Below are 27,007 nucleotides of genomic sequence, written 5' to 3'. Positions count from 1 at the left end.
AGCTGTCAAGTCTGGTTTATGGATAATGAGTGGAATCCTATGTAGTGGTAAGGCAATTGTTGAGTTTTCTGATTTGGGGAGAGTGCATGGGGAGTAGAGAAGGGGAAGTCCCATCATGCAAGTGGAAATCCTTGTGCTGATGGGAACGTCTTACTAGGGTATTGGCCAAAGAACCCTAAGAAGGAAGAGAAGGAGCTCTGAAGTTGCCCACCAGCAGTTAGCTCCTGGACAACAGACTAAACAAGCACACAGACCACAGTCTTCCCCATTATGGGGAGATGTACTGTATTTCTATTTAAACTATAGCAATTATTTCTATATTTTGCATCTACATACATAAATCAACATACACAAATTTCATGCAACTCCATGCCCTCTGCCATTTACTTTTTGGGTGATGCACTTCTAACTTTTTGACTATCCTAGCAGGAAGGCGTTTGAGAAGGTGTGTCTTGACTAAAAGATAATAATTTTAAGTGCAAATGAAAAGTCCTATTCAATAAGACCAAAGGTCCAGCCAGTCATTTTGAAAGAAGGCCACCAATGGAGCTGAAGGGAAAAAGCCCTTCTCTTAATGTTCCTCCTTAGGAACTGATACTCAAGAGTTTTACTGTCCCTGAACATGACATCTCCATTTAGCAAATGGCCATTGATAAGCCCACCCTCCATGAATCTGTCCAATCTCTTTTCAAAGCCCATTTGATATGCTTTAAAACAGGCACTTTGTCCTGTTTCTTACAGCAAACTTAACACTGACTGTTATGTGATGCAATCCACAGAAATCTAGGAACACCAGATCCCTTGAGCTAACAGCCTTAGGTCTCAGGCCTGCCTCGGCATGTGTGCATGCGTTAGCTTTCCGGCAAAATTGTGGAAAAGGGATGCTGGCACTTTCAAACAAGCAAATCTGCACATGTATTCTGCAGAGGTACAGTGCCTATTGGAGAACTGTGCTGGAAATCCTGGCTTGGGCAAGGGTTCAAGCCTCAGTGGAATCATCAGGATGTATGTGCCTGGGTTGGCCCTACTGTGAGGCAGAGTGAGGCAGCAAATTCTGAGGGGTGGAAAGTGGCTAGAAATGTGAGCCATGTGGTCTGCCCTGCAGCCCATAGGCTGGCTTGCTGCCCTGGCATGGCCAGCGTACGCACAAAATATCCTGAGGTGACCTGCTTCAGGCAGCATGTTCCACAGCGGGTGGGAGATCCCGAGGCAGCCTTGGTGGCAGCTGCTTTCAACTCAGGGAAACTGAAGATGCAGCCGAAAGTTGAGGAGAGCAGCAGCAATGCCTCATGCAATGCCTGCTTTTTCATCTTTACTCTTGGTGAAAAGGAGGTGCTCCCACAGAGAATCTGTGTTGCTGCTGGTCTCCTCCTACCCTGCCAGGGCATTGGCCCAGATCTATGGGGCTGTGTTGGTGGCACGTCTTGCCTCAGATGCCAGAAGGTCTCGGGATGGCCCTGATAAGTATTAAGTGGTTATTATGCTTTCACTCAGATGTAGGCATGCCAACTGTTTTCTGTATCATGGCCACAGTGTGTGTGTGTGTGTGTGTGTGTGTGTGTGTGTGATCATTCCTCTGTTGAAGGATGGTGGCTAATACAGCTGAGAAACGATTGTGTTCTCACAAGGCGGTTCAGTGGAAACAGTCTCTATTGCATCATCAATAGCCTGATGATTTACAGGAGGTGTTAAAGCAACACCTCAACAAATCACTGATTGTTATTTATACATATACATTAGCTCATTTCATTTTGTCCTACAAAAGAAGAGACAGCAATTCCTGATTTCTGTTTTGAGATCTATCCTAACAACTACTATAAGGATGCCATTTCTCTTTAAATGACCTTGTGGGTACCAAACCTCTTCTGCAACCTCATTTCGGAAGCATGCAAGGACTCTTTCCCCCCTCTTTGGATTCTTTACAAACACACACACACACACACACACACACACACACACATTTGAAACAGATAACTTTATATTCAATGACATTTGCAAGTAAATGTGATTGCTAGAGAAATAGAGATGAAAGTCTCATTGATTTGAATTGAAAATCGAAAGGAAGCTTTCCCTGAAGTTCAAATGCTGCATCGCAAATCACAGGAGTCATTAATTCCAGCATGCAAGCACTTTTCAAAATGGGCTCTCTTGATGTAACAGGGGAGCTTAAGCTGTGGCACGGGAACTGACGAGAAAGGCCAAATAATTGATTGTGCTTCATTCATTAAACCAGCATGGTCTTCACACCTTTTTGGTTCTGTGCCAGCTCTGCCGCCCTGCCTCTTTTTGTTGATGCAGCACATTTTTCTACATACGGTAATTTCTTGTCTGTAACTTAGGAGGTCAAGTATAGCTGCTGTAAATTAAAAACGAAGTCCAAATGCTTCCCTTTTTTTGTATATATAATTGAATTAACAGAAATAAAGCTGGTCTTCCACTCAATCCAATATTGCACTGAAACCTCTTCCCTTCGTAAGTGTATGCATGCTCAATTGTATGCATACTCAATAAGTAACTGCCCAACCTTTGGAAGACATCTGAAGGCAACCCAGTATAGGGACATTTTTAATGTCTGATGATTTACTATGGTTCTGTATATGCTGAAAGCCGCCCTGAGTAGCTGGGGTGATTATTATTATAAGTAGAGCTATGTGTCATCAGCGTATTGCTGACAACGTACCCCAAAGCTCCAGATGACCCCCACTCAGCATTTTCATGTAGATTTTAAGCAGCACGTGGGATAAAATCAAACCCTGAGGAACCCCATATTGAAGGTCCCATGGGACTGAAGAGCACTCTCCAAGCATCACCTTCTGAGGGGAAAAAACCTTCTAAGTAGGACTGGATCCACCACAAAGTGGTGCCACCCACTCCCAATTCAGACAGCCACTCCAGAAGGATACCATGGCTGATGTTAGTGAAAGCCACTGAGAGGTGAAGGAGAATTAACAGGGACACATTTCCCCATCACTCTCCTGATGGAGGTTATCATACTGGGCAACCAAAGCAGTTTCTGTGCCAAAACTGGGCCTAAACCCCAATTGAAATGGATCTAGATAATCGGTTTCCTCCAGAGTGCCTGGATCTGTATAACAATAAGAGAGAGATACAAAACAGGACTCCTGATGTTGACTGGATTCCATGGGAGGGAAGTGGAGTTCGGGAGGTAGAGTTTTAACTCATTTAGTTTGCTTTTCTATAATATTCCATATATACAAAGGATGGCCAGCCTGTGGGGTTCCAGATGTTGTGTGGCTCAGCTGATGGGATAATAACATCTGAAGAACCACAGGTTCCACATCCTTGCTATAAAACCTTTAATATGGATTTATAGCCTTCCTCTTTTAAGGACAGCAACAACTTAAGAGCAATCATCAGTGTTGATGTTGTCCCTACTGGGCTACCTGGTGAATAAGGCTAAATATAGGAAAGGAATTACTCCAGAGCCATAGTTTCTGCCATTAGCATTTGCACGCAGTGCTCCTATTCTGGAATAGCATTTGGATGAAGAAAACAACATTTGCATCCAATAGTACAATAGGTTTGCGCCCTTTAAAGCACTCTATTTTTGAACAACCCACTGCAATACTCAATATACATCCCCTGATATTCCCATTGCCTGCAGAAATTCAATTAAAAGTATGTTTCAGAAATTAAATTACAATGTGGTTTTAACTGAAGGTATGAAATACTGCATTTGCCCTGGCATTCAAGGAAAGGCTCTAAATAGCAATTTGCTTAATGGCTGCAAACATGTGATCTCAACTTAATAAATGAAAGTGCCCTCAGCTAGCACAGAATCTACTGGGGAGAGATGTCCTATATAATCTACTAGAAGGAAAGGATTAAATGATATTAATTTGCTGCACACCATGTAACTGTCAATATTTTTAAATGGAGGGTTGGCATCAACTCATTTCTGCCAAAGGTCTCATGTGTCTTCCAATGCCATCTGTGTTTTACACAGCGGCAATTTCAAAGATACCTGCAGATTCATGAAGCTTCAGGACCACCTCAATGGTACTTTGTAGTGAATTACCTTCCACGTGTGTGTAGCAGGATTTAAAAAACTAGCAAAGCACTTGCATTGCCCTTCCCCCAATGCATAATACAGATATCTTTCGTAAACGGCAGTGACTCTGTTTATGAAATTGGAGCATCAGAGTTGCCTTCTACATCCCTATTTAAATGTATCTTTTCTGACTGACGGTCGAATAAAGAATGATGATGACGACGACGACATCCCTACTTGTCTGATTCTTTGCGCAAATGTCTGCTTCCACACTTTCAAAGACTTAGGCCTGCCAGCTTGCAAAGTCAGGGAGTGAGACTATCGTGGTTTTGACCCTTCTGTACAACCTGGTTTTGTTGAATTATCAGAATTCAGCCAGCACTGAAAAAGACCCCATGGCTTATATCCCAAGGGGGTTTGTGCAAGCAGAGCTCCCACAATTGCCCCAATCCTCCCAATTGACAACAGTCTCCATGCTGCTCTAGAGCAGGCTTCCTCAACCTTGGCCCTCCAGATGTTTTTGGACTACAACTCCCATGATCCCTAGCTAGCAGGACCAGTAGTCAGGGATGATGGGAACTGTAGTCTCAAAACATCTGGAGGGCCAAGGTTGAGGAAGCCTGCTCTAGAGGTTTAGGGAAGTTTTTAATGTTTGATTCTGTTTTTAATATTCTTTTGGGAGCTGCCCAGAGTGGGCAGGGTATAAATATCATCATCATCATCATCATCATAATTAAAGTTACCCCCACACTCAGCTTTTGGGGGGTACTGCAATGGGTAGCAAGAACAGCAAAACCCACAGTCACCACCCTGTACAAGTGGAAGTTCTTTCCACTCATATGCTACAAAATCTTTGGGTGCTACATATTAGCTTTGTTTTATTTATTAAATGTATTTCTAGATTGCTATTATCAAGATTTCAGCTTGAATGAGAATTGTAATATTTGGAGTAGTGGAAGCTTTTTCATTACCAGTGCAAATGTTTCGGCAAATTAAGCTGCAGCTCAGAACTATGAACATTGTGGTGTGTGTGTGTGTGTGTGTGTGTGTGTGTGTGTGTCAAAGCCCTGGACCTGTGGCACCCTGAATTCACCTTCCCTGTTGCTGTCCTTAGTGAACTTCTCGGGGTCATCCTTTGGGCCAAGGCCAACTCCCTGCAATGTTGGCCAGAGTAGCTGTGCCCAGTGAAAATGCTCCATCCCACTAGGCAACCAAAAAGTTCAGAATCATTACAGGGAAATCTTCAGAGCAAGGAACACTTTTGGGAAAGGCTTGCAACTTTTACTTTGGCCAAGTCACTACTGCATTGCAAGGGGTTGGACTAGATGACCGTTGGGGTCCCTTCCAACTCTACAAATCTATGATTCCATGGTCAAGGAGCAGGAAAAAAGCTGCATGTCACCTTCCCAGCTGCACAATTCCTCTGCAACAGGTAGATGATTCATTGGAGGGAGGGTGCCCTGCCTTTAGCTGCTAAGAGAGCACTACTCATGAGCAATTAGCACCTTCCTTGACTCAATATGCCTTACTCACGTGTGTGACACAAATGATCCTGCCTTTGTCAATAGATTCAGCGGAGAAAATCACTCCCGACACTAAATTTTAAAATTAGATTATTTTTAATCTGATGGCAACTTTCCAGAGGGAATTGCGTTGACACTTTCAAATTACTTCACTTGGGATCTCAAGTCAAATTAGAACAGAAAAGCATTTGATGGAAAAGGCCACTTTGTGAAGTAATACATTTTACAGTTCTTTCTTACGCCACTTTTACAATCTATGGTTTGCCAATCCAATCATACACAAAGGTAATCCAGTAAAAAAAAAAAGTGGGGGTGGGGAGCAACATTAATATTTTCATATCATTTCAGACATCTACCTGACTGACGACAGGTAAATACCCCCTGGCAGATGTTGGATTTCGGTAAAAAGATGAACTTTAGGACAGAATTTTTATCTGAGGCATTTGCAATAAGATATATATCTATATATGGATAGGCAAGTATAATCTCAGTTAGATGATAGCTTGTTTGATTGGATTACCAGGATACTGAAATATTTCTACAAACTATTGAAAATATTCATATTAAAACTCTGTAATCTGATATGGCAGGGCACTGGTGATAGCTTGAGATTGGTCAGCTTAGTTCAGGGCTAGCAAAACATGGTCCCTTCAAGACACTAATGGACTCCAACTCCCAGCATTCCTAACACTGACCCTGCTGGCTGAGCTGATGAGAGTTGTAGTTCAATAGCTGGAGAGCAGTATGCTGACTAGCCCTGGGTCAGTTACTAGCAGAGTTATTTGCAAGCTTTCGAGTGGATGGGAAGGAAATAATCCCTTTATAATCAGAAAGTCCAATACACCAAAAGGGGACGGGCACCATATAATGTTTCTATATGTGAATTTACCACTACAGTTTTATTTGTGAACCAAATTTTCACAAGGTTCAGCTTTTGTATTGAAATTTGTAATTTCAACCCACAATAATTTTTCATCCAGCTACAATGCATCTTACACGAAAGAAATTAAAACAGTGTTTCCCTGTTAATTTAAGTTGTGCAAAAATGAAAACTAAACTATACTGGTAGATTTGGCCCCATTCTGCGAGTGCTTTTTAAGAGTGTATGAACTGACTGCTGAATCAGAGCAAAGTCCCCCTAGTCCAGGACTAGATCTCTTAAGCCGCCAAAGCTTGGCTGGTTTTTTAATCTGTGCAACCAGTCACTCCCATTTTCCTATACAGGCGACAACCATTTCGCATGGGGGTTATGTTCCTGGCCCCAGCACACGTTGGCTGAGTGTGTTTAAGCATGCCCTGCCCTGTTCCACCCCACCCTGGCCCCATTACGCCCTGTTTTGCCCTCCCCCCCCCCGTTCTTCCTTCTTCCGGGTCAACAACTGCACATCATTTGGACATGCCTAAAATGGTCACCATCTGTACAAACTTCCACTTCCTGTTTGCAGATTTCAGCTCTGTAAACACAAAGCATTTACTATGTGAACAACTCACAGTTCACTGCATTGTGAGTCCCTGTAAGGCAGTGGCAATAGTCCAGTTTCCTATGGAGGCTCTAGCAGTTGGGCTAGGGCCAAGGATTCAGACAGCAAGGGGGGCGGGTCTGATTACTCATCTTACCCTACGCCTAGCCAACCCTACTTACTTGCTGGTAATAAATAACATTATGGTCTCTTTTTATCTATGGTTGGTCTAGTCTGCCTTTTCTCTGCTGCCAGGGGCCAGACATTTGCACATGGGCATAATAATAATAATAATAATAATAATAATAATAATAATAATAATAATTTATTTATACCCTACCCATCTGGCTGGGTTTCCCCAGCCACTCTGGGCGGCTTTCAACCGAATGTTAAAAACAATACAGCAATACAGCATCAAACATTAAAAACTTCCCTAAACAGGACTGCCTTCAGATGTCTTCTAAACGTGAGATAGTTGTTTATTGCCTTGACATCTGCTGGGAGGGCGTTCCACAGGGCAGGTGCCACTACCAAGAAGGCCCTCTGCCTGGTTCCCTGTAACCTCACTTCCTGCAGTGAGGGAACTGCCAGAAGGCCCTCGGTGCTGGATCTCAGTGTCCGGGCTGAATGATGGGGGTGGAGACGCTCCTTCAGGTATACAGGACCGAGGCCGTTTAGGGCTTTAAAGGTCAGCACCAACACTTTGAATTGTGCTCGGAAACGTACTGGGAGCCAATGCAGATCTGTCAGGACCGGTGTTATGTGGTCCCGGCAGCCACTCCCAGTCACCAGTCTAGCTGCCGCATTTTGGATTAATTGCAGTTTCCGGGTCACCTTCAAAGGTAGCCCCACATAGAGCGCATTGCAGTAGTCCAAGCGGGAGATAACCAGAGCATGCACCACTCTGGTGAGACAGTCTGCAGGCAGGTAGGGTCTCAGCCTGCGTACCAGATGGAGCTGGTAGACAGCTGCCCTGGACACAGAATTAACCTGCGCCTCCATGGACAGCTGTGAGTCCAAAATTACTCCCAGGCTGTGCACCTGTTCCTTCAGTGGCACAGTTACCCCATTCAGGACCAGGGAGTCCTCCATACCAGCCTGCCCCCTGTCCCTCAAGAATAGTACTTTTGTCTTGTCAGGATTCAACCTCAATCCGTTAGCCGCCATCCATCTTCCAACCGCCTCCAGACACTCACACAGGACCTTCACCGCCTTCACTGGTTCTGATTTAAAAGAGAGGTATCATCCGCATATTGATGAACACCCAACCCAAACCCCCTGATGATCTCTCCCAGCAGCTTCATATAGATATTAAAAAGCATGGAGGAGAGAATGGAACCACCCCACAAGTGAGAGCCCAGGGGTCTGAACACTCATCCCCCAACACCACTTTCTGGACACAGCCCAGGAGAAAGGAGCAGAACCACTGTATAACAGTGTCCCCAACTCCCAACCCCTCTAGACGGTCCAGAAGGACTCTTGCTTTGTCCTTCCCTATTCCTGCTTTGCTCCTTAGCTTTTGCATCCCTCCTTGCACTTTCCTCCTCATCTGCTTCTAGAATTGACCTCAGCTTGGCTCTCCAATCCACAATTTCACCTTGCTCCCAAGACAGATGCTTTCATCAGCTTACCTATAACTGGAATAAGATAGCTCTGCAAAAAATCCAAGTCTGTCTTTTCTGTCTCCTAGTTTGCCCTAACCATCTAGCATACCCTCCAAAATTTCTCCAATGAAAATAGGGACATCCTAAGGAAAGGTGGGAAATTCAGAAATTGAGACAGCTTCTCTAAATCAGGGACAACCCTGGAAAATAGGGACACTTGGAGGGTCTGCTCTAGAGAGACAGCAGGACATGGGGACTCTCCTGTGTGATTCAAGTAATCTTGGTAGTATGCTGTTAAACATGGAAGCTCCATTTAGCTATTGGGCAAGGATTTACACTTACACAGCAGAAATTTCTCCTCTTTTTCCCATGTGTGCACCCCACACCCTCTGCACATTCAGAGCATTGGGTGGGTGGGTGGGTGGGTGGGGGACCCAGGACAGATTTTGGAGGTATGTGGAGGTGCAGTTTCCATTGCATAAGGGTGATCTTTTCGCTGATGGAATAAGTTACTTAACACCACTTTGGATACAACCCATTAGATGTTGATAGACCCATTCTACATGAATTTATTCAACCTCTTTGAGGCACTTAGAATTAAGACCATATTTCATACAAGAAAATCAACGCTGCCTTTTCTGTAAAGTTGTGAACACCAAACCCTGGAACTAAAGTGTTCCATATAATAAATATATGTATTAGGGTGGGCAACCTTTTCTAGCTTGTAGGCCACATTCCCTCCCAGGTGACTTTTAAAAAAACAAACTTTAAAATGATTTTTTGTTAAATATTAAAAAAACATGTACACACCAGGGGGAAACAGGTAAGTAACAAAGCAGCTTTCCAGAGGCCGCACTGTAATAGTGGACAGGACTAGAATAAAAAAGCAGATAGAGCAATGAGATTCTTACCTTTGTTTTGTAGGCTACATTCCAGACATACAAAAATCAGAACTTCACCCACCCACCCACCTCCATCCACGCAAACAAAATGCAATATATCCAACCAGGCAAAAGCATTTGAAGAAGGCAGGGGGCAGGGCTGGTGAGGGGTGTGGCCTGGCCAAGGGAATGGTGCCTGGAAAGGAAGCATGGCTTGGGGAGAGTCCCAAAGTTCAAATACAAAGACCTGGATAATTTCTGGTCTGTGACCATAATAAATCGATTCATTCATTCATTCATTCATTCATTCAAAGACCTGGATAGCCAAATTTGGGCCCTGGGCCTGAGGTTCCACATCCCTGGTTTACGTTTTCCTAAAAACAAGTGAGAGCTGGTCCATCAAGAAGGCTGATCGCCGAAGAATTGATGCTTTTGAATTATGGTGCTGGAGGAGACTCTTGAGAGTCCCATGGACTGCAAGAAGATCAAACCTATCCATTCTCAAGGAAATCGGCCCTGAGTGCTCACTAGAAGGACAGATCCTGAAGTTGAGGCTCCAGTACTTTGGCCACCTCATGAGAAGAGAAGACTCCCTGGAAAAGACCCTGATGTTGGGAAAGATGGAGGGCACAAGGAGAAGGGGACGACAAAGGATGAGATGGTTGGACAGTATTCTCGAAGCTACTAACATGAGTTTGGCCAAACTGCGGGAGGCAGTGAAGGATAGGCGTGCCTGGCGTGCTCTGGTCCATGGGGTCACGAAGAGTCGGACACGACTGAACGACTGAACAACAACAAAAAACAAACAGAAATCCACAATGCCTCAATATTGCACTATTCCCCAAATTTGCATGTGTGTGTATGAAATTTGTTCTGCCAGCTATAGAAAATATTAGCAACCAATTTCATTGTTGCTGTGAAGTATATTCGTGGATTGGTGTCACTGCAGGCAGATGCTGAGGACTGTGGAAGTTCATAGTCCTTTGCACCTGTCCTTTTCATTAATATCATTCCCATGGGTAATGTCACCCTTTCCCCTAACCTTTACAGTACAAGTCACGAGTAATGAAAGTGTTTGTCGAGAACCACTATGGCATTTCTGAAGGCAGAAGATCAACATTCAGCACAGAAAACTAACCAGAGCAGGCTTTGCTGATGCACGCAACAAATGGATGGTGCCATTTTGCTCAGAGTATTCCTTTATTAATGAGATTCAACCCCTTTAGTGAACTCAGAATGTAATTGGTCAGCAGTCAAGATTCTTTCTTCAGTCTGAGTCTGTCAATAAAATTTAATTCCTTCTGGGAATGTACTTAATTTAATAGATAATAAAGCTTCTCTGGTATATGTATATAGTAGCTTTTCTGTTTTAGAAAGATCTAGAAACATTATAAATCACAATAGTCCATTAAAGTGCAGGCATAATTTCTAATAATGTGTATGTTTCAGAAAGGGCTGTGTCCATTAAATTTCATCTAAGTGTTTCAGAAGGGGTGGGAGAACTACTTTGGTCAAATATTTGTGTAGGATTAGGAAATGTTTGCTATCCTTTAAAAAGGTTTTTTTTTAAGAATAAAGGACCCCAAATCCCTCAGTTCACATTATCCTGCACACCCTGGAACCTAGATGTTTTGTAACACTAAAATGTTTGACGTCTGTTTTTGATTCCCTCTTTCAAAAACCCTCCTTCCTGGTTTAAGCACAATCTCTTGTCACTGGGGGCCAATATTTGTAGATTAAATTCATTACATGTGACAGCTGGATTCAAGGTAGATTGGTTATCTGAATAATATTCTGTTCTGTAGCAACTAAGGATAATTTGGCCGCATGATCATAGAATCATAGAATCATAGAGTTGGAAGAGACCACAAGGGCCATCCAGTCCAACCCCCTGCCAAGCAGGAAACACCATCAAAGCATTCCTGACAGATGGCTGTCAAGCCTCTGCTTAAAGACCTCCAAAGAAGGAGACTCCACCACACTCCTTGGTAGCAAATTCCACTGATGGAGCAATCAGATGGCTACTTTGCTGTATGGCCAACTGTAAAATTTACAAGATTCACCACTAGGGTTGCCATATTTAAAAAAGTAAAAACCAGGATACCCCGAAAGTTGTTGAGTGATTTTTTTCAATTAACTTGCATCAGATCCCGGACTGTCGCCTGCCAGAAATCCCCCCCCCCAATGTAATTTTTTCCTTTGAAATCCCAGCAATGTCCGGGAAAATCCAGGTGTATGACAGCCCTATTCACCACAGAAAGCTGATATTAGCCCCTACTCCTTTCAGCAGGCTTTTATGGTGATTTAGTTATCTGATCACTTTTTTTGGTTTCTTGGTTTCCTTTCATCTGTTGCCTGTATTTTTTGTTTAGTATTTGAAGATATATTATAATGTTCTTTCTTGCAAAATTTGCACTTCTGTCACATTTTATTCTGAATGCATATTTTTATATGCATAAAAATATTTCCATATGCATTCTGGTACATTGTTTCCCCCTTTCAGAACTGCATCACAAAATTTGAGAAAGATAGCTGCATCCCACTCCTCCACACATTTGTCTGGGTCATAAGAATCAAGTCAGTTCTTATCAGAATTTGCAAAGGTCAATTCCCTGAAGTAGACATGCGAGGCGGTACTTTGATTAGGACCCCACTTGGCAGAGTCCCGTCCATATATGCCCCCCCATTTTTGTACATCTGCTCAGCAAGGTTCTATCTACCCTGTTCAACCTCTTCAATCTCCTAAGAAGCTTAAGCAGGCTGCATGTAGTAATGTCAGCATCAACCCACTGAAGGACTGGACTATGGCCAAAAAGTGATTCATAACAGGTAGCAATAACATCTATTGACCCTGGAACTATGGTGTATTTTTAGACACTGACTGAAAGATGAAGAACATTTTACAATGCCCATGTCTCCGTGTTAATTACATTGTTCTATACAAAGGTACTAGGACAGCGACGAAGTTTCTACCAGGTCATTTCTGCTTTAGGAGTATTAAAGGAAAATATCAGGCTATCAGCTTTCTGGATTAGACGAAGTAAAATACATGGCTGGCAAGATCACAGGATGAATTTGTTGTGGGGGCTGTCCTTCAGATAGGAGGTGCAAGGGCAGAATATATGATTGTTACTCCATACTGAAAACAAAAACAAAACCCTGCACTAATAATACTAATACTAATTATTATTATTATTATTATTATTATTATTATTATTAATTATTTATACCCCACCCATCTGGCTGGGTTTCCCAGATACACATACAAAACTGGTACATCAGACTCAGTTAGAACCCTCCTCCTGGGCATGCTATCCTCCTTGGTCATCTAGGTTACTCTTTCGATAGATATATTGATATAGATTGGGGTGGGGAGCTTAAACTTTAGAAATTCATAAATGGTAGGATTTTGATTATTGGGAGTATTGCAGGCCAGAAGAAAAATACAAGCTAAACTTCCTTTCCAAGATAGGGTCCCACCTGGGATAGAGGCATTAACATGACCAAAGGTGTTGATGTCCCATCTAAGAGGAATCTTGGGCCTTGGCACACAGAGGTTGCCATGGTGATGGGGTGTGTGTTTGAAGTGACAGGAAAACAGAGTCTTTAGCGCAAGGTGTGCTGGTAAAAAGAAGGGGAGAAGAAAGGCTGAGATCCATCTTCGACTCCAGTACTGTACTGCTGTGGGGAACAAGCCCCACTTGAAATCACCATGCTGTAAGATCCAGATTCCCTCCATGCAGATTGAAGGTGTACCCATGTGAACAAATCATCTTTCTTAAAGCTACAACAGTCTCCACAGCATCTTCTATTCTCCAAAAGAGCACAAACTCTAGGTGACTGCCTGGAACCCCCTGGTATCATATTACCATTCAGTAGAGTGGGGATGGCACCCAGCTTTTGTAATATTATTTATAAAACGGATGTTTCAAAAGTGTAAGGAATAACACAGAGTCAGGCTTCTGAATGGTCCTTCTAAATGGGTTTTTTGTGTGATCCCTTCTTATGTTCAAAAATGATAATTGGAACGAAATTTCTGTTGCCGTTACTATTCACTTTGCCTTGCATATGGGGAGCCATATGGATAGCAAGCTTTTGGAAAGGCGGATTTGTTATCTAGTTCACCTCAATTATTTATAAATACGCCGTAATGCATTTGGAGCATCTCTATCGAAACCATTTCATTGACAATGGGAAGCAAAGCTGTAAATGGCACTTTCTCCACGTTAACCTGTCTATAGCAAGGTCATGAGATAATGGCATGTACATTACAGTATTTACTGTGCACGCAGTGGAGTCACTATGTCAACTATCCAGAAAGACCATGAAAAAAAAAAGCAATTCTATTTGCGTCATGATTCCATTCTTCCATAGGCATAAATCCTTTGATTAGAGCTGGCTATTATTTAGTCCTGGAAAATCAGCATCACATTGCATGTGAAGCATATGTTTATTAATGCAACAACTAAATAAGACATTGACCCACATAATTTTGACCCAGATATATATCTGCCTTTGTCAGAGATACCCAGCTTTTTACTATCAAAGTGTTTAGAAATTTTGGCTACTCATAACTGGGTGCATCTACCTTGCACTGATAAGAAGCAGGAAATCAGTTTGTCCTACTCTGATGCTTGGTGCCTTCAAGTCCACTATCAAAGCTTATCAACTAATATTGGAGATGAGCACATTGGAGATGTTGAGTAATCAAATAATCAAATCATCCCTGGTCCTTGCATCATCATCATCACCTTCATCATATCTCCTTTCTTTTATATGCTACACATTTGATTTGACCTGGTCACTGGTTGTTCCCAGCACAATAACACCAATGCCAGCTTCATATCTAGCCTTCATTTGCAGCACCAGTTGAAAGCCACAGGTTATGACATTGCACTCTTGCAGCAGTCATTGCAAGCCATCCAAACACATTTTCCACTGTGGCAGATCACAGGGTTGGATAGTTTTCCTGGAGGACTGACCTACAGCATGTTGTCATTGACAAAGCATGAATCCCATAGCATATTTGAAGCATGAAGTTCACTGAGCACAATCTTAGCCAGTAGCAATTTCAAAAATATAAAAGTTACAGGTGGGTAGCCGTGTTGGTCTGCCATAGTCAAAACAAAATCGAAAATTCTTTCTAGTAGCACCTTAGAGACCAACTGAGTTTGTTCCTGGTATGAGCTTTCGTGTGCATGCACACTTCTTCAGATACCAGGTATCTGAAGAAGTGTGCATGCACACGAAAGCTCATACCAGGAACAAACTCAGTTGGTCTCTAAGGTGCTACTAGAAAGAATTTTCGATTTTGTTTTAAAAATATAAAAGTAGTCTGTGCCTTTCTATTTTGTTTTATTGGCCTATGGCAGGGGTAGCCAACATTGTGCTGTCTTCTCGGCACTACCACATTATTGGAATCAAAGCACATTATGATCTTTGATGAATTAATCATTGCCAAAACCTTCAGTGTGGCCATTTGCAGAATTCTGGGCTTTGTATCTATGGAAGACTTCCTTGAAGTCAATGACACACATTTCCAAGCAGATACATTTAGGAGAGAGCTGCTAATCCAATATTGCATTGTATTTTGTCAGCTAAGACAAAATTTGTATCAGCAATAAATCAAATCTTGCTGCACATGCAGCCGTGTAAGATGTCAAAGGTACTCAGCCCACGCTGGGGCTGAAAGCCTATTTACACTTCTCCTTGAGTAAGCCCCATTGAACACAATTGGACTTACTTCAAAGTAAACAAGCATAGGATGGCACTGCAAGATCCTTCTTATGTCTGTCTGTCTGTCTGTCCCTTTCACACACACTCTCCCCCTCCCGCATCCCTTTTTCTGCTTTAGATCCAGCTCTCTTGCTAACATACACATAAATGCACACATAAAAGAATATGAAAGAGAGTTGTTTTCTTAAAGGAAAGCAACAAAAAAGTGCTTACATTTGCTGAAGGGTAAGTCTTCAGTGTGTGACTTGCCATAGATCATGAGGGGTTGAGATGACAGCTGTTCATTATAATTACTTGTTCTTTACAAGAGCTTAGCTCTGCTCTTGCCTGGCTGGCCCATTTCTGTTAGCTCTGGCACAGAATGCAAACAGCAGACATGCTCCTCCTCCTTTGCAACATCTGTCTACTTATTCCCGGGAATGAGCAAAACAAAGCCGCATGCAGTGGCACTTCAGTGCTCAGAATGGGACTAAGGCTGGACCAAAGAGTGCTGGAGCTGCATCTAAATGACGACGTACAAGACTTTCACCATTAAGTGTATTGGGATTGGAAGGTGCTCAGTGGAAGTGAAATAAAGGAATAGCAGTTGCTGGGAAGCAGAGGTCCTACTTGTGGGCATCTGGTTGTCCACTGTGAGGACAGAATGCTGGATTGGGTGGCTCTTTGGCCTGACCAGCAGGACTCTTTCTGTATTCTTATCATGGCCATGGAGGTACCTCTGGCTGCAACTAGGAGACCTCCATGAGCAGACTTCCTGCTCTACCTGCTCAAAATCCACAGCACCCAAGGATGTTGTCCCAAGACCATAGGATTGCACCCTAAGCCTCTTGCCCTTTTCTCTATGGAGATACAAGAAAAGCTCCTCACCTTCTGATGCAATAAATAAATAAATACACAAAAGAGTGTGCATTGGAGCGGGCTTGAATTATGTTAATCTTGCCAAAAACAATGTTAGCCACTGTGGCCATACAACACGTTAATTCTCAATAAGTTCATTCAGATTTCATTGTTATTGCCAATAGCAGTATTAAATGATCCTAATATATAAGCTATTTTAGAGTGGGGATATTTTTCAGAAGGGATGGGGAACCCTTTTCAGTCTGCGTACTACACTCACTTTTAGCTAACCTTCTGGTGACCTCATGTCAGTGGTGGGCGAGGCAAAAAGTAGGCAGAGCAATGGATGTAAATGTTATGTTTGTACAGTAGAGTAGTTTCCACACACAACTCTTTCTATCCTCCATTCAGACAAGAATGGGGCATTGTCAGAGGTCAAGGATATATGCCAGGCAGGCAAAAACATTTGGGGCACAAGGCAGGAGCAGCGAGGGGTGTGACCTATGGAGAGTACTGAGGGCTAGATAGAGGCACCTGGAAGGTGGTACGTGGTCCCTGAGCCTGAGTTTCCCCATCACTGTTTTACTACCATGCATTTTTAAAAAGTATTTCATGAGATGTTGATGCTAGGGGAGCATAAACATGGAAATATTAAAATCAAAGCAATGTGAATTATCAGAATGTCTGCTTCAACTATGAAAAGGCTGGCAGGCAAAGGTCTAAAACCACGAGTGCCTATAGGTAAACCAAAAATATCCATCCCTCTACAGCTCTATGAATTGATGGAGCTTCCCTGACATTCATATCCAGAAGTAAACCCTCCAGCAATTGGTGTACTGTGATATCTTAAGAGTGGGCAATAGACATCTAGAGGAATGCACAGACCACCCATGATAAGCCCTTTTTTAAAAAGGCTAACAATAAAATGGCCACAAAACAGTCACAGACATACTAAACGTTTGTATCATCGTTTCATCTCATTCTCTTAATCACCATATTAACCTGGTATTCTTTGCACAATTGCTGACTGCTATACTAAAATTAGGTCAGAAATTCATCAGCTGACTCCATCCAGTAAGAGACAAAGACTTTATCAGTACACTCAGAAGGAATAGCTTAAGACTCACTTCTTAGGAAAGATATATGAGGTATGAGTTTTGTTTTGTTACTACCACTAACCATCCTGCCAAAATCATTCTTAATGCCACTGCTATTCATGAAAGCATCATTCTCACTTCCATTTTACTCCAGGGGAAAATGTGCAATACAATGGATGTGAACGTCTTTTTTCCCTTTTTTTTACACAAGAAGTATGTAATACTTCTTATGGCCTTAGAATTTTTTTACAACTGTTTCTAACTGTTATTTTTTAACAACTGTTTAAGATACAAGACATTTATTGTATGGTTCAGCACATGAAACACACACATATCTATCAGAAGCCCTGAAGCATAGCAATTTGTTTGGCATTAAATGATGTATTGTTGAAAATATTTCCTACCATCTTATTCATAGATTACCCTGTAATACATATCACTGTCCAGAACTATGGCTACTGGTATTAGCCTTCCTGTTTTTGTTCTTTTAAAAAATCAGTATTTCCCCCCCTATACACACACAAGAAGACACATTAGAGCAGGGGTCAGCAAACTTTTTCAGCAGGGGGCCAGTTCATTGTCCCTCAAACCTTGTGGGGGGCCGGACTATATTTTGGAAAAAAAAGAAAAAAAGAATGAATTCCTATGCCCCACAAATAACCCAGAGATGCATTTTAAATAAAAGCACACATTCTACTCATGTAAAAACACACTGATTCCCGGACCGGATTTAGAAGGTGATTGGGCCAGATCTAGCCCCCGGGCCTTAGTTTGCCTACCGATGCATTGGAGGAGCTACTGTAATCTGTGAAAAAGTACGAAGTCCTATATTATCCTTATAAAACTCCATATAAAAGAGCAATATTGTCTCCATATTTTTTGGAGTGGGGTGGGCTCAAGGTTTTTTGCTGCCTGCAGCGGAGCTCAAAAGGTGTCAAGCAGCACCTTCAAATGTCTTGCTGCTTCATTCAGATGTTCCAGACCTATCCAAGGCACTCCACTCAACCACAACTATAAACAAGCACCATCTCAGTACCATACTCTTGTTGGAAAACAGAGGTGAATCTAGCAAATCAATGGCATTCGTCTGCGCTTGGAACCTGAAGGCAATCATATTATTTTTCCCACCCTACTTGGCCTTCATCAGGTCAACATGGGCTCGGATCCAACTCACAAATAATCACTTGTATCTCCTTAAGCTCACCAACCAGTTGCTACCCATCTGTGGAAGCCATACTTTTCAATTCCCCAACTGAAGGCTAATTCATATATGCATGGACATCTCTCGGTAAATGCCAGCACTGACAGTGTCTGAGCGTTAATTACCCCATTGAAACACTGCACTTCAAGTGAAGTGGGGTGATATGACACCCATGCACTTGTGGAAGTGCGATGTCTGTTTCACAGTTGCGGATCTTTATTGGTGCTATAGTCCTCAAGTGATGAGCATGTATATGTAAATATAGGAGTCCAACAAGCATGTGAAGGGGAAGATATCTTTTGCTTCTCCTAAGTGGAATGCTACTAAATGCTACTGAAACCTTCTCTAAGATTCTTCCTCTTCTCTGCGACCAAAGAATAGGTTTCTAATTTTCTCTCACACGGCTGCTGGATAAGGAACAATGATACTGGTGCACCAGACAGCACTGTCTGGAGATTAATAGATAGTCTGTTTCACTGTTTTCTTTCTAATCTATCAAGCACTCAAAAACATGTCCTCAGTATAATTAAAACAAGTGAATCTCTCCAATGTGCTTGGAAAGAATAGATTTCTTCCTGGGCTGGAGTCCCAGTAAATGTGAGAATTGCATATATATATATATATATATATATATATATATATATATATATATATATATATATATGCAAAGTCTTCAACACTAAAGGCCATTTTGGAAATGTGTCACAAGCCTGAGGGATGTGGCTGATTTAAGCGTAAAATTAGCATGATCTGCATATCATCTCCATGTTTCTGATACAACAAGTTACAGCCTGGGGATATAATTGCATCTATCAAAACCATTTCGGAATAAGATTATTGTATAGCTTGGATATGAAAAATCTGGGTTGATCTTTGAAAGAAGATTCCTGGTCAGTATCATGGATATCATGGCTTCAGAATTCTCAACCAATGATATCTATGGCAAATCTAGACAAGATGTAAGTACTGATGGTAGAAGGGAAGGCCAAACTGGGAAGAGATGTTCAGCCTATTCAAGATGGGGATCACATTCCCTCTGAAGAAATACTTTAGGGAAACATTTCCTGGGTCCAGTTTTTGCTCCTGGATAAACAGGAGCAATGACATTTTCAATCACATTCTACTGTTTGTCCTTCAGAGAATATTCACTAGCTGACTACCAGTAGCATACAACCACATAAGTAGGAAAAACATCACATAATACAAGCACCACATAAAAGTCACTTGAAACCACATGGACCATGTTGCCAGTAGGTGCTAATTTATCACAGATAGGAAGGATTGGTGCTGTGGGGCTGACTGCATCAGCTCCACTTTCGCTTTCACTGTTCTCATGGCTCTTCTGAAGCATGTAGTTCCTGTTCTCATGGGAGCTCCTTACACATTTTAGAATCCTGGGAAATCAGGGTTCTAGAACAAGGCTGGAGAACTTTTTTCCAGCCCAGGTGCTGCATTTATTTTCTGGTCAACTTTTCTGGGCACCCCCACATGCTGGGGATAGATGGGGCCAGAGGCAAACATGGGCATTACAATTAATTCAAACTTTGCCTTTGTAGAGTAGGCTAGTTTCTACACCCACTCACACATACCTCTCTATTTTGCATTCAAGCAAGGAAAAAACACTATCAAAGTTCAAGGGTACATTCCAGCCCGGGTGGGGTGTGTGTGTGTGTGTGTGTGTGTGTGAAGCAGGACTAGTGAAGAGTGTGACTGCTGGGGATAATCTTGACTCCCAGACAGGCTTGGAGTACTGCATTTGGCTCCTGGGCCTGCAGTTCTCCACTCTGGTTCTCAAACATGCAGGAAGCCTCTATGGGTATTGAACGTTTCCCACTTCTCAAGGCCACCCTCCATGCATCAGAGGACAGCAAGCATGGTCACCAGAGGGCAGAACTGGCATTGTCATCCCTGCTTTCTTGGATCCTGGCATGCTACATGGATGTCCCCCAGTGCCAGCACAAAACTTCCCTAGAAAATTGCTAGGATTGAGAAGACATGGGTGGCAATCCAGTGAACAACTAACAGTCAAAGATCTATTTAAATTGTCATGATATGTTTTTCCTAGACACTTTTAACAAGACATGATTACCTCATAGAATCAAAGAAAGGAACCACTGGTATTTTGTTACGTATATATTCCATTAGCACCATATCTATCTATCTATCTATCTATCTATCTATCTATCTATCTATCATCTATCATCTATAAATGCTACCTTCTCTCCACATCTCTTCCAAGAAATATACATTCAGTGTAATCCAATATTCATTTGATTGGGTGTGTGTGTGTGTGTGTGTGTGATATATATAGATATAGATGATATATAAACATCAATAAAGATATATGGTATGGAGAAGCTGAGGCCTTTTCTGTTGTGTTCCCCGTTGTAGCTCATGAGGCAAGTTATGGTTCACATCTTAAAGTGGCATGCTTCATTCAGCTGTGAAAGCAGTAGAATGGGAAGCTACAGGGGAAATCCATGGCTGTACTTGTGGTTCTCATATCCACATTCAAACAGCTGAACTCTGAAATCCATAATGCAAACCAGTGCTTGAAATCCAGGTTCTCCTTGTGTTATTTCTGGCCAGAACAAGTGACCCTTGTCTTTGCAAACTCCCTCAGAAACAGCCAGTCAAAGGATCCCCTCTTTTTTATACATGCAGCTGAAAGCATTGTCAAGTGGGCTCTGTTTTAAGCCATGGTATATGTGCAAGTTCTCATCTGCCACTCTCCTGAAGGCAGTGCAGTGAGGGACAGGATCTCATCTTCCTTCCTCCCATGACATGCAATGGGTAATACAGCTTGGACAATCTGCCAGGAAGTGGACTATATATTAGCTTCAATAACATAACATTATATCCTAACAGAGCTATTGCTGTTCCATTAGGCTACCAGTCTCATTGACCTCCAAAACCAACATCACTTCCTTGAAATAGCCATGTCAACCCTCAACAAGTGGAGACAATCTTTTAATCTGTAACCAACATTTCAGATTTTGAAGGGACCTGTTTACTCTTTCTCAATCAACCCTGATTTTTAACAAAACCAGATAGTTACCGTTTTATTGCTTCTTCTTGTTTCCGACGTTTTTCATTCTTTTCTTTCAAGTAAGCCAGGTTCGTTTCATTCCTCATCCGATCGTTCTCTCGAGCAATGTCAGATGCGTTCTGTATAACCAAACCATCATAGGCCTTCATGCCCATATCTTCAATATACTGGAGGAAAGTGCCCAAAGTGACTTCCTCCTGATTAGAACTCATCATCTTGTTGGAGATAATAAATGGAGGAAAATACTTCCTGTAGGTTGACAAAGAGGGAAAAGAAGTCCATACAGATAAATCATTTTTAGATTACTAGCTATTTTTAAGATCAACTTTCTCCAATGTCATTTTACTTAAAGCTGAAGAAAGATCTGAGTGAATGCTGAATTTTATATTTTTTTAAAAATAATAATGGGGGGGGGGAGTGTCAGCCACTGAGTTTCTTTTCATCCCGGGAGTCCTAGCTGAAATATGAAACCTTCCTATCAACTAGGTGAGCATAACCTACTTCAGTCTGCTATCTCCTCCAATGCTTCATCTTAAGACCAGGAACAAATGCAGACTTTACGGCTAGAAATTACCTTGTTTAACATTCAGCCTGATGAAGAGTAATGACAACCTCAAAGACTTGCTCACTTTTTTGCACTGCCCTACTTTGGATTTCAAAATTTGCTTTTCAGATATTTTTGAAGTAGACCTAAATTTAGAGCAAGCATGGCTTTTTTGTTGTCACCTTAGGCACATTAATTTCGTCTGACACTGTTTTTCATGGTTTTGCAGGAGGATTAATGCATGGATCTTGGCTGCCAGGGATGTGTTTGTACTAGATCCATAGGTGCATTCAGATTCATTGGATCATCTTTACTCCAATGGTTTCCCATGCCATATGCACAAGCCTCTAAATACCCTTCAGGGCAGAAAAAAGCAAGCTGTGGCTTCAGAAGGAAGAGCTGAAAGCCAACCTAATAAGCCCCAAAGAGCTCTTAACAATGACATTGCCATGTGAAGATTATTTGCAGTTCTCATTACATTCATTTATCGTATTTGATTTTAAACACTGGGAAAAGATTGTGCAACCTCTGTATGAATGAACTTCAAGCAAATGCAACAGACATGAGGTTTGGATATGGTGGAAATAGCCTGCTTACATCTTTCAGTCATTTACTTGGTTCACACCCCTTGAAAAATTCTTGCAGATGCTCATGACTGTCTTAGAACCAAATTTTCTGATGAGTTAATATCAGCATCATTCTCAGAATTTGCAACGGCAAAGAATAGGATCCAAATAATACACTGAACAAGTAGAAGGCAATTCTACTGATACAAAGAGTGTTTTGTTTATTCCAGTTTTCTCCCGTCTTCAGTTCTCTGTGCTTCTTTTGAAAAACTGATTCCACAAGGGTCGGAGGACTGTTTGGAGTAGCCTCTTGGAGGACATAGGAGACTACAGATAGAGTGACCTTGCCTACTCCTCCACACTAAGGAAGTACTTTCCACTCATGCAGAGAGATCTCTAAATTGCCTTTAAACTGGTGATATAGTCTAATCATGTAATGGGGGGGGGTTCTATTTTCCTACTTGGTCATCTCCACACACACCCCCTCTGAAATGATGAAATTCATTGTGACACCTCAGCATGAAAAATGAAAATTCTGCCATGATACAGAATTTCACAGGAACTTTCTCTGGCCCTGAATTGGGGATGAAAATGGGGAGACACTGGATCTATGCGTGCAGATGTTAATAGGCATCAAATCAGTTAAAATCCAGGAACATCAGTTTGAGTTGTGCTGTTTGATCTTTTAGAACCAGTTTGAGGGAAATAGTGTTGGATCAAGGGGGTCAGTCATAACAAAACTAATATTGTGTTTAGAAATGAGACTCCAAATGAACTGGTTATAAATACCAGGTGCCCCTTGGAGCTTCATGATCATCATTCAATTTTAAATGTATTTTTTCTCAAGTTGTGTCTATACCTATAATGAATCAATCAACCATGCAGAACCTTCATATATCACTTTTTCATGAAATTTGAACCAGGGTTCATCCCTTGCTTTCTTAGGTTACCCATTTGACATATAGGCTCCATACATGTCATACATTCAACACACATCCCCGGCAAAGAGTCCTGGGAACTAGCTTCAGGGTGCTGGGAATTGAAGCTCTGTGAAGGGTAAAATTCCATTCCCAGGATTCTTTGGAGGAAAAAAATGTACTTCTCATGTCCTCTAAAAGTATGGTGTACACACAGCCATAATATATATTAATCATGAATAATTATAATAATAATTTATCCATTTCAGGAGACTGGGTTTATAAGAGTTCTTGCTATATAAATATTATTGGATGTTTCTGAATTTTATATGTTAGGTGTATTGGTGTGTGTGTGTGTGTGTGTGTGTGTGTACATGCTGTTGTATTTGGTCTTATGTAGGCTTTGTACTTAGCGTATGCAAGTGGAACCTGCAACAAAATGTTGTCATTACAAAAAGCAGTGCTCTTGTTCAGGGTTCCAACTGCCTCATCTCTCCACCCCACACCCCACACCCCACCATGCTACTCTCCTGGCTGTCACTCTACATTCTGAGATTGCTGAGCTATTCCAATCCTTACTGGGCTGTTGGAGGGAGGGAGTTGGACTTTGACCCAGCATGCATATGAAGTTCTAACGTATGTAGGATTCCCCATTTATTTCAGTGGCATGGAAAATTCTGCATATGCATAGGAATGGAAACCCAGAGATTTTCCACCTACTGAACTGCCCTTTCAAAAATGTGAAATTAGTGTGTGCAACAGAGCTCCTGTGTGTGAAAGGGTCCCCCAAGTTTGGCTGAGTTCATAAGAGGCTACAGTGCCGGGGGGTGGGGGGTGGTACTGAATATCTGAATTGACCCTAAAACTCAACGAACACATGCACATTGCAGTATGCAACTCATTTGTGCAAAGCAGGTCCCTACACAAGTTCTGGCAATTTTCACCACACTACTGCAAACATTCATTGTTGGTTTTTCTGAAGCCTCGCTCTTTTACAATGAAACCTTACAATGAATACTGTTTGCCACGTGAAACTGCTACTGCATTGCTTGCATTTCAAGTGATTCTCACTCTGCAATTTGCATGTGTGATTTGAGCTGTAAAAAATGCTGTGCTGTAGGAGAAATAAAATGTGGACCATCAAATAGAACAAGTTGTTAAAATAAAGATAATGTGTGCCTTCCATAGTTCATTGATATATATAAAAAAGAAACACACAACCATTTTCTATCAGTTTAATAGCTACATATCACATTTTTAAGTGCCAATTGATTTCTTTTCTGATAGGCAGAAGAATTAAAAAAGAGTTGGGTGCATACCTCACTAGTATACCATCCCTCTCTTTGAATGTTCACTTGCATTTTGCAACATAACAATTAGCTCATCTGAAGTACACTCTTCTCACCACAGATGTTATATGGAGTACCACTTGTAGTGTTTGGGCTCTGCTTTCATTCTGTGCTTCTTGGATTGCTTACAAGACAGTAAGTGCAAAGAGGCTAGGCCACATCCAATATCTAGCAGACTGCTGACTACAGCACCACTGTTAAAGACCTAATGGCACTGGTATGTTATACACTGGGTTCCCACCCCCACTTCTTCAGAGTTGCTGTCTTTTATGAATTGGCTTTCAGAAGACAAATTATTTCTTTGCTAGGCACATTGTCAATGAAGCTCTCATATACATGTCTGGCTGCTGCCTTGTTAATTTTTAAGCAGACTTGATTTTTTTTTTTAAAGGAAATGTTTTCCAATTCCACATGGCCCACATACAGGGAATAAAGCATTAGGCTTCTTCAAAAGCACAAAGGCAGATTGCAGTGCTACACATAGTGCAAAGTTTGCAAGAACCAACTCTTCTGACATACTCAACCAGGTTTATCCAGAAACTTTCTATTCTGTTGCTGGCTACCCTTCTTATAAATGGGAATTATGCCAACTGTAAAAAGAACTCTCTTTTAATAACACAAATGGTTAAAAGGAGCTCCTTCAGAAGAATGAGGAAAAAATGCATGGCATACCTGAAATAAAACAATGCTTCCAAGAAGGTGTGTTTTTATTATATCTCTTTGTCAGAAATAAAGAGCTTTACAAACTCAATAAATGTGCACAAAGGATAGATCTCCCCCTTCCTTGTGATTGCACTCCTCAAAGCCTCTAGAATGTGGAGTACTACTGTTGTTGTTTACTTGTCAACCAGAAGTCCTTCACATATGTGTTGTGATCCCAAAATGCACAATTTCCTAACAAGCAAGTAGCATGTAACTGGATAGCCAACAGCCAGCACTAACTATAATTAGGAGATTAAGATTATCCCAACACTACCAGGACAATAGGTCTTTTAATTTAGGAGAAATACTTATTTGCTTTCTGCTTAACTAAATTGTTTTCCATGTTCTTTACGGCATGTATTGTGGGGAGGGCAAGATAAAGTGAAGATCTTTTGGCTAAGGGAAATATATTTCAAATGTTGTGAAATATTAATGGTATGGCATGCCTAATAAGTAACTAACACAGCTGTTAGGTATTACATCAGTTAATACGTCAGAAAAATAGCTAGCAACCTTTTAATAATTTAATGTTGCCTTTACAAATGAAAACTCCAGACACCAAATGTTCTTATTATCAGGCACCTAATGTGTAGAAGAACATTAAATAATTCCAAATACATTGCAGCATTATTTGGTTTTGCTGTGGTTTGATTAATGTCTCCCCAAACAGACAAAGTTCTTGCTTAGATGTTTCAGGGTTGTAAATCATTCCATTTCTGCCAATATGCCTCTCTGATAAGTGATATAGTGATATATAAATATAGATAAGCACTGTATTTCATTATCATGCTTAGAGATTCTTTTTTTAAAAAAAAAACAACAACAAAAACCATATACATACCAAGATTAAAGTCCTCGGGGGACTGCTAAGTGCAATAATTAAAGGTGACTTTTGTCTGTAAAAGCCCTTTCCTGTGGTTTATCTCAGTGCAGTCTGAAGGGATATTTCAGCACCATAAAAACAGATTTTGCAGATTGGCTCAGTTTTTCTTCAATTAAAGTGCTTGAGATCTTCTTGGCAAACATTTCCAGATTGTAGCATTCTGCATCTCTAGAAGTCAGCGTGTTGCATTAAAAATAAAAGAGCGATCTTCTCGGCATGGGGTAAAAATAGCCTTTTTAAAGTTTGACTTTCAAAAATGCAGTGGGGCTGGGGGGAAAGAGGGGATCTGGCATCTTAAATCCACATTGAGAGAAATAACAGCAAAGGGGGCATCAACGGCACCCTGCTTTGAAGTCCAGCAGGAAAGAAATGGGAGGAATTTTTTTGCCCACTTCACCACACAGAAGATTACAACACCAGCATATGCAGTGGCAGAGAGGTGGCTAAGGTGCCTCATTGGAGTGGATGCTGTGGAGACCAAAAGAAAAGACAAGGAGGGATAGAAAACATCCTATCCAAATGGCTTCTTGCAACAGAAAAAGATGCTCTCTCCTTTCTCTCATTGCCACCTAGACAGCGAAGGTTTGAAACAGTCTCTCTGACGCTCGCCCGGTGACTACAGGCAGGCGCTCTCTCTCTCTCCCTC

General features: G+C 41.6%; 1 protein-coding gene across 1 annotated transcript in view; it reads right to left on the bottom strand.

Annotated features, from left to right (window-relative positions):
* NYAP2 (neuronal tyrosine-phosphorylated phosphoinositide-3-kinase adaptor 2) overlaps positions 1–26,682 on the bottom strand; it is a 134,991-nt gene extending 108,309 nt beyond the window's left edge. Inside the window, 2 exon segments of the mRNA XM_033150273.1 lie at positions 21,410–21,649; positions 26,320–26,682. Coding sequence (XP_033006164.1) covers positions 21,410–21,615 — 206 coding nt within the window. The 5' untranslated portion in view covers positions 21,616–21,649; positions 26,320–26,682.
* Between the last annotated feature and the right edge of the window lie 325 nt (positions 26,683–27,007).

The sequence above is a fragment of the Lacerta agilis genome, chromosome 5 (assembly GCF_009819535.1).
Source record: "Lacerta agilis isolate rLacAgi1 chromosome 5, rLacAgi1.pri, whole genome shotgun sequence".
In the NCBI taxonomy this organism is placed as follows: Eukaryota; Metazoa; Chordata; class Lepidosauria; order Squamata; family Lacertidae; genus Lacerta; species Lacerta agilis.
The sequence above is the reverse complement of the archived record's forward strand: the minus strand, read 5'-3'. Positions and strand labels throughout refer to the sequence as shown.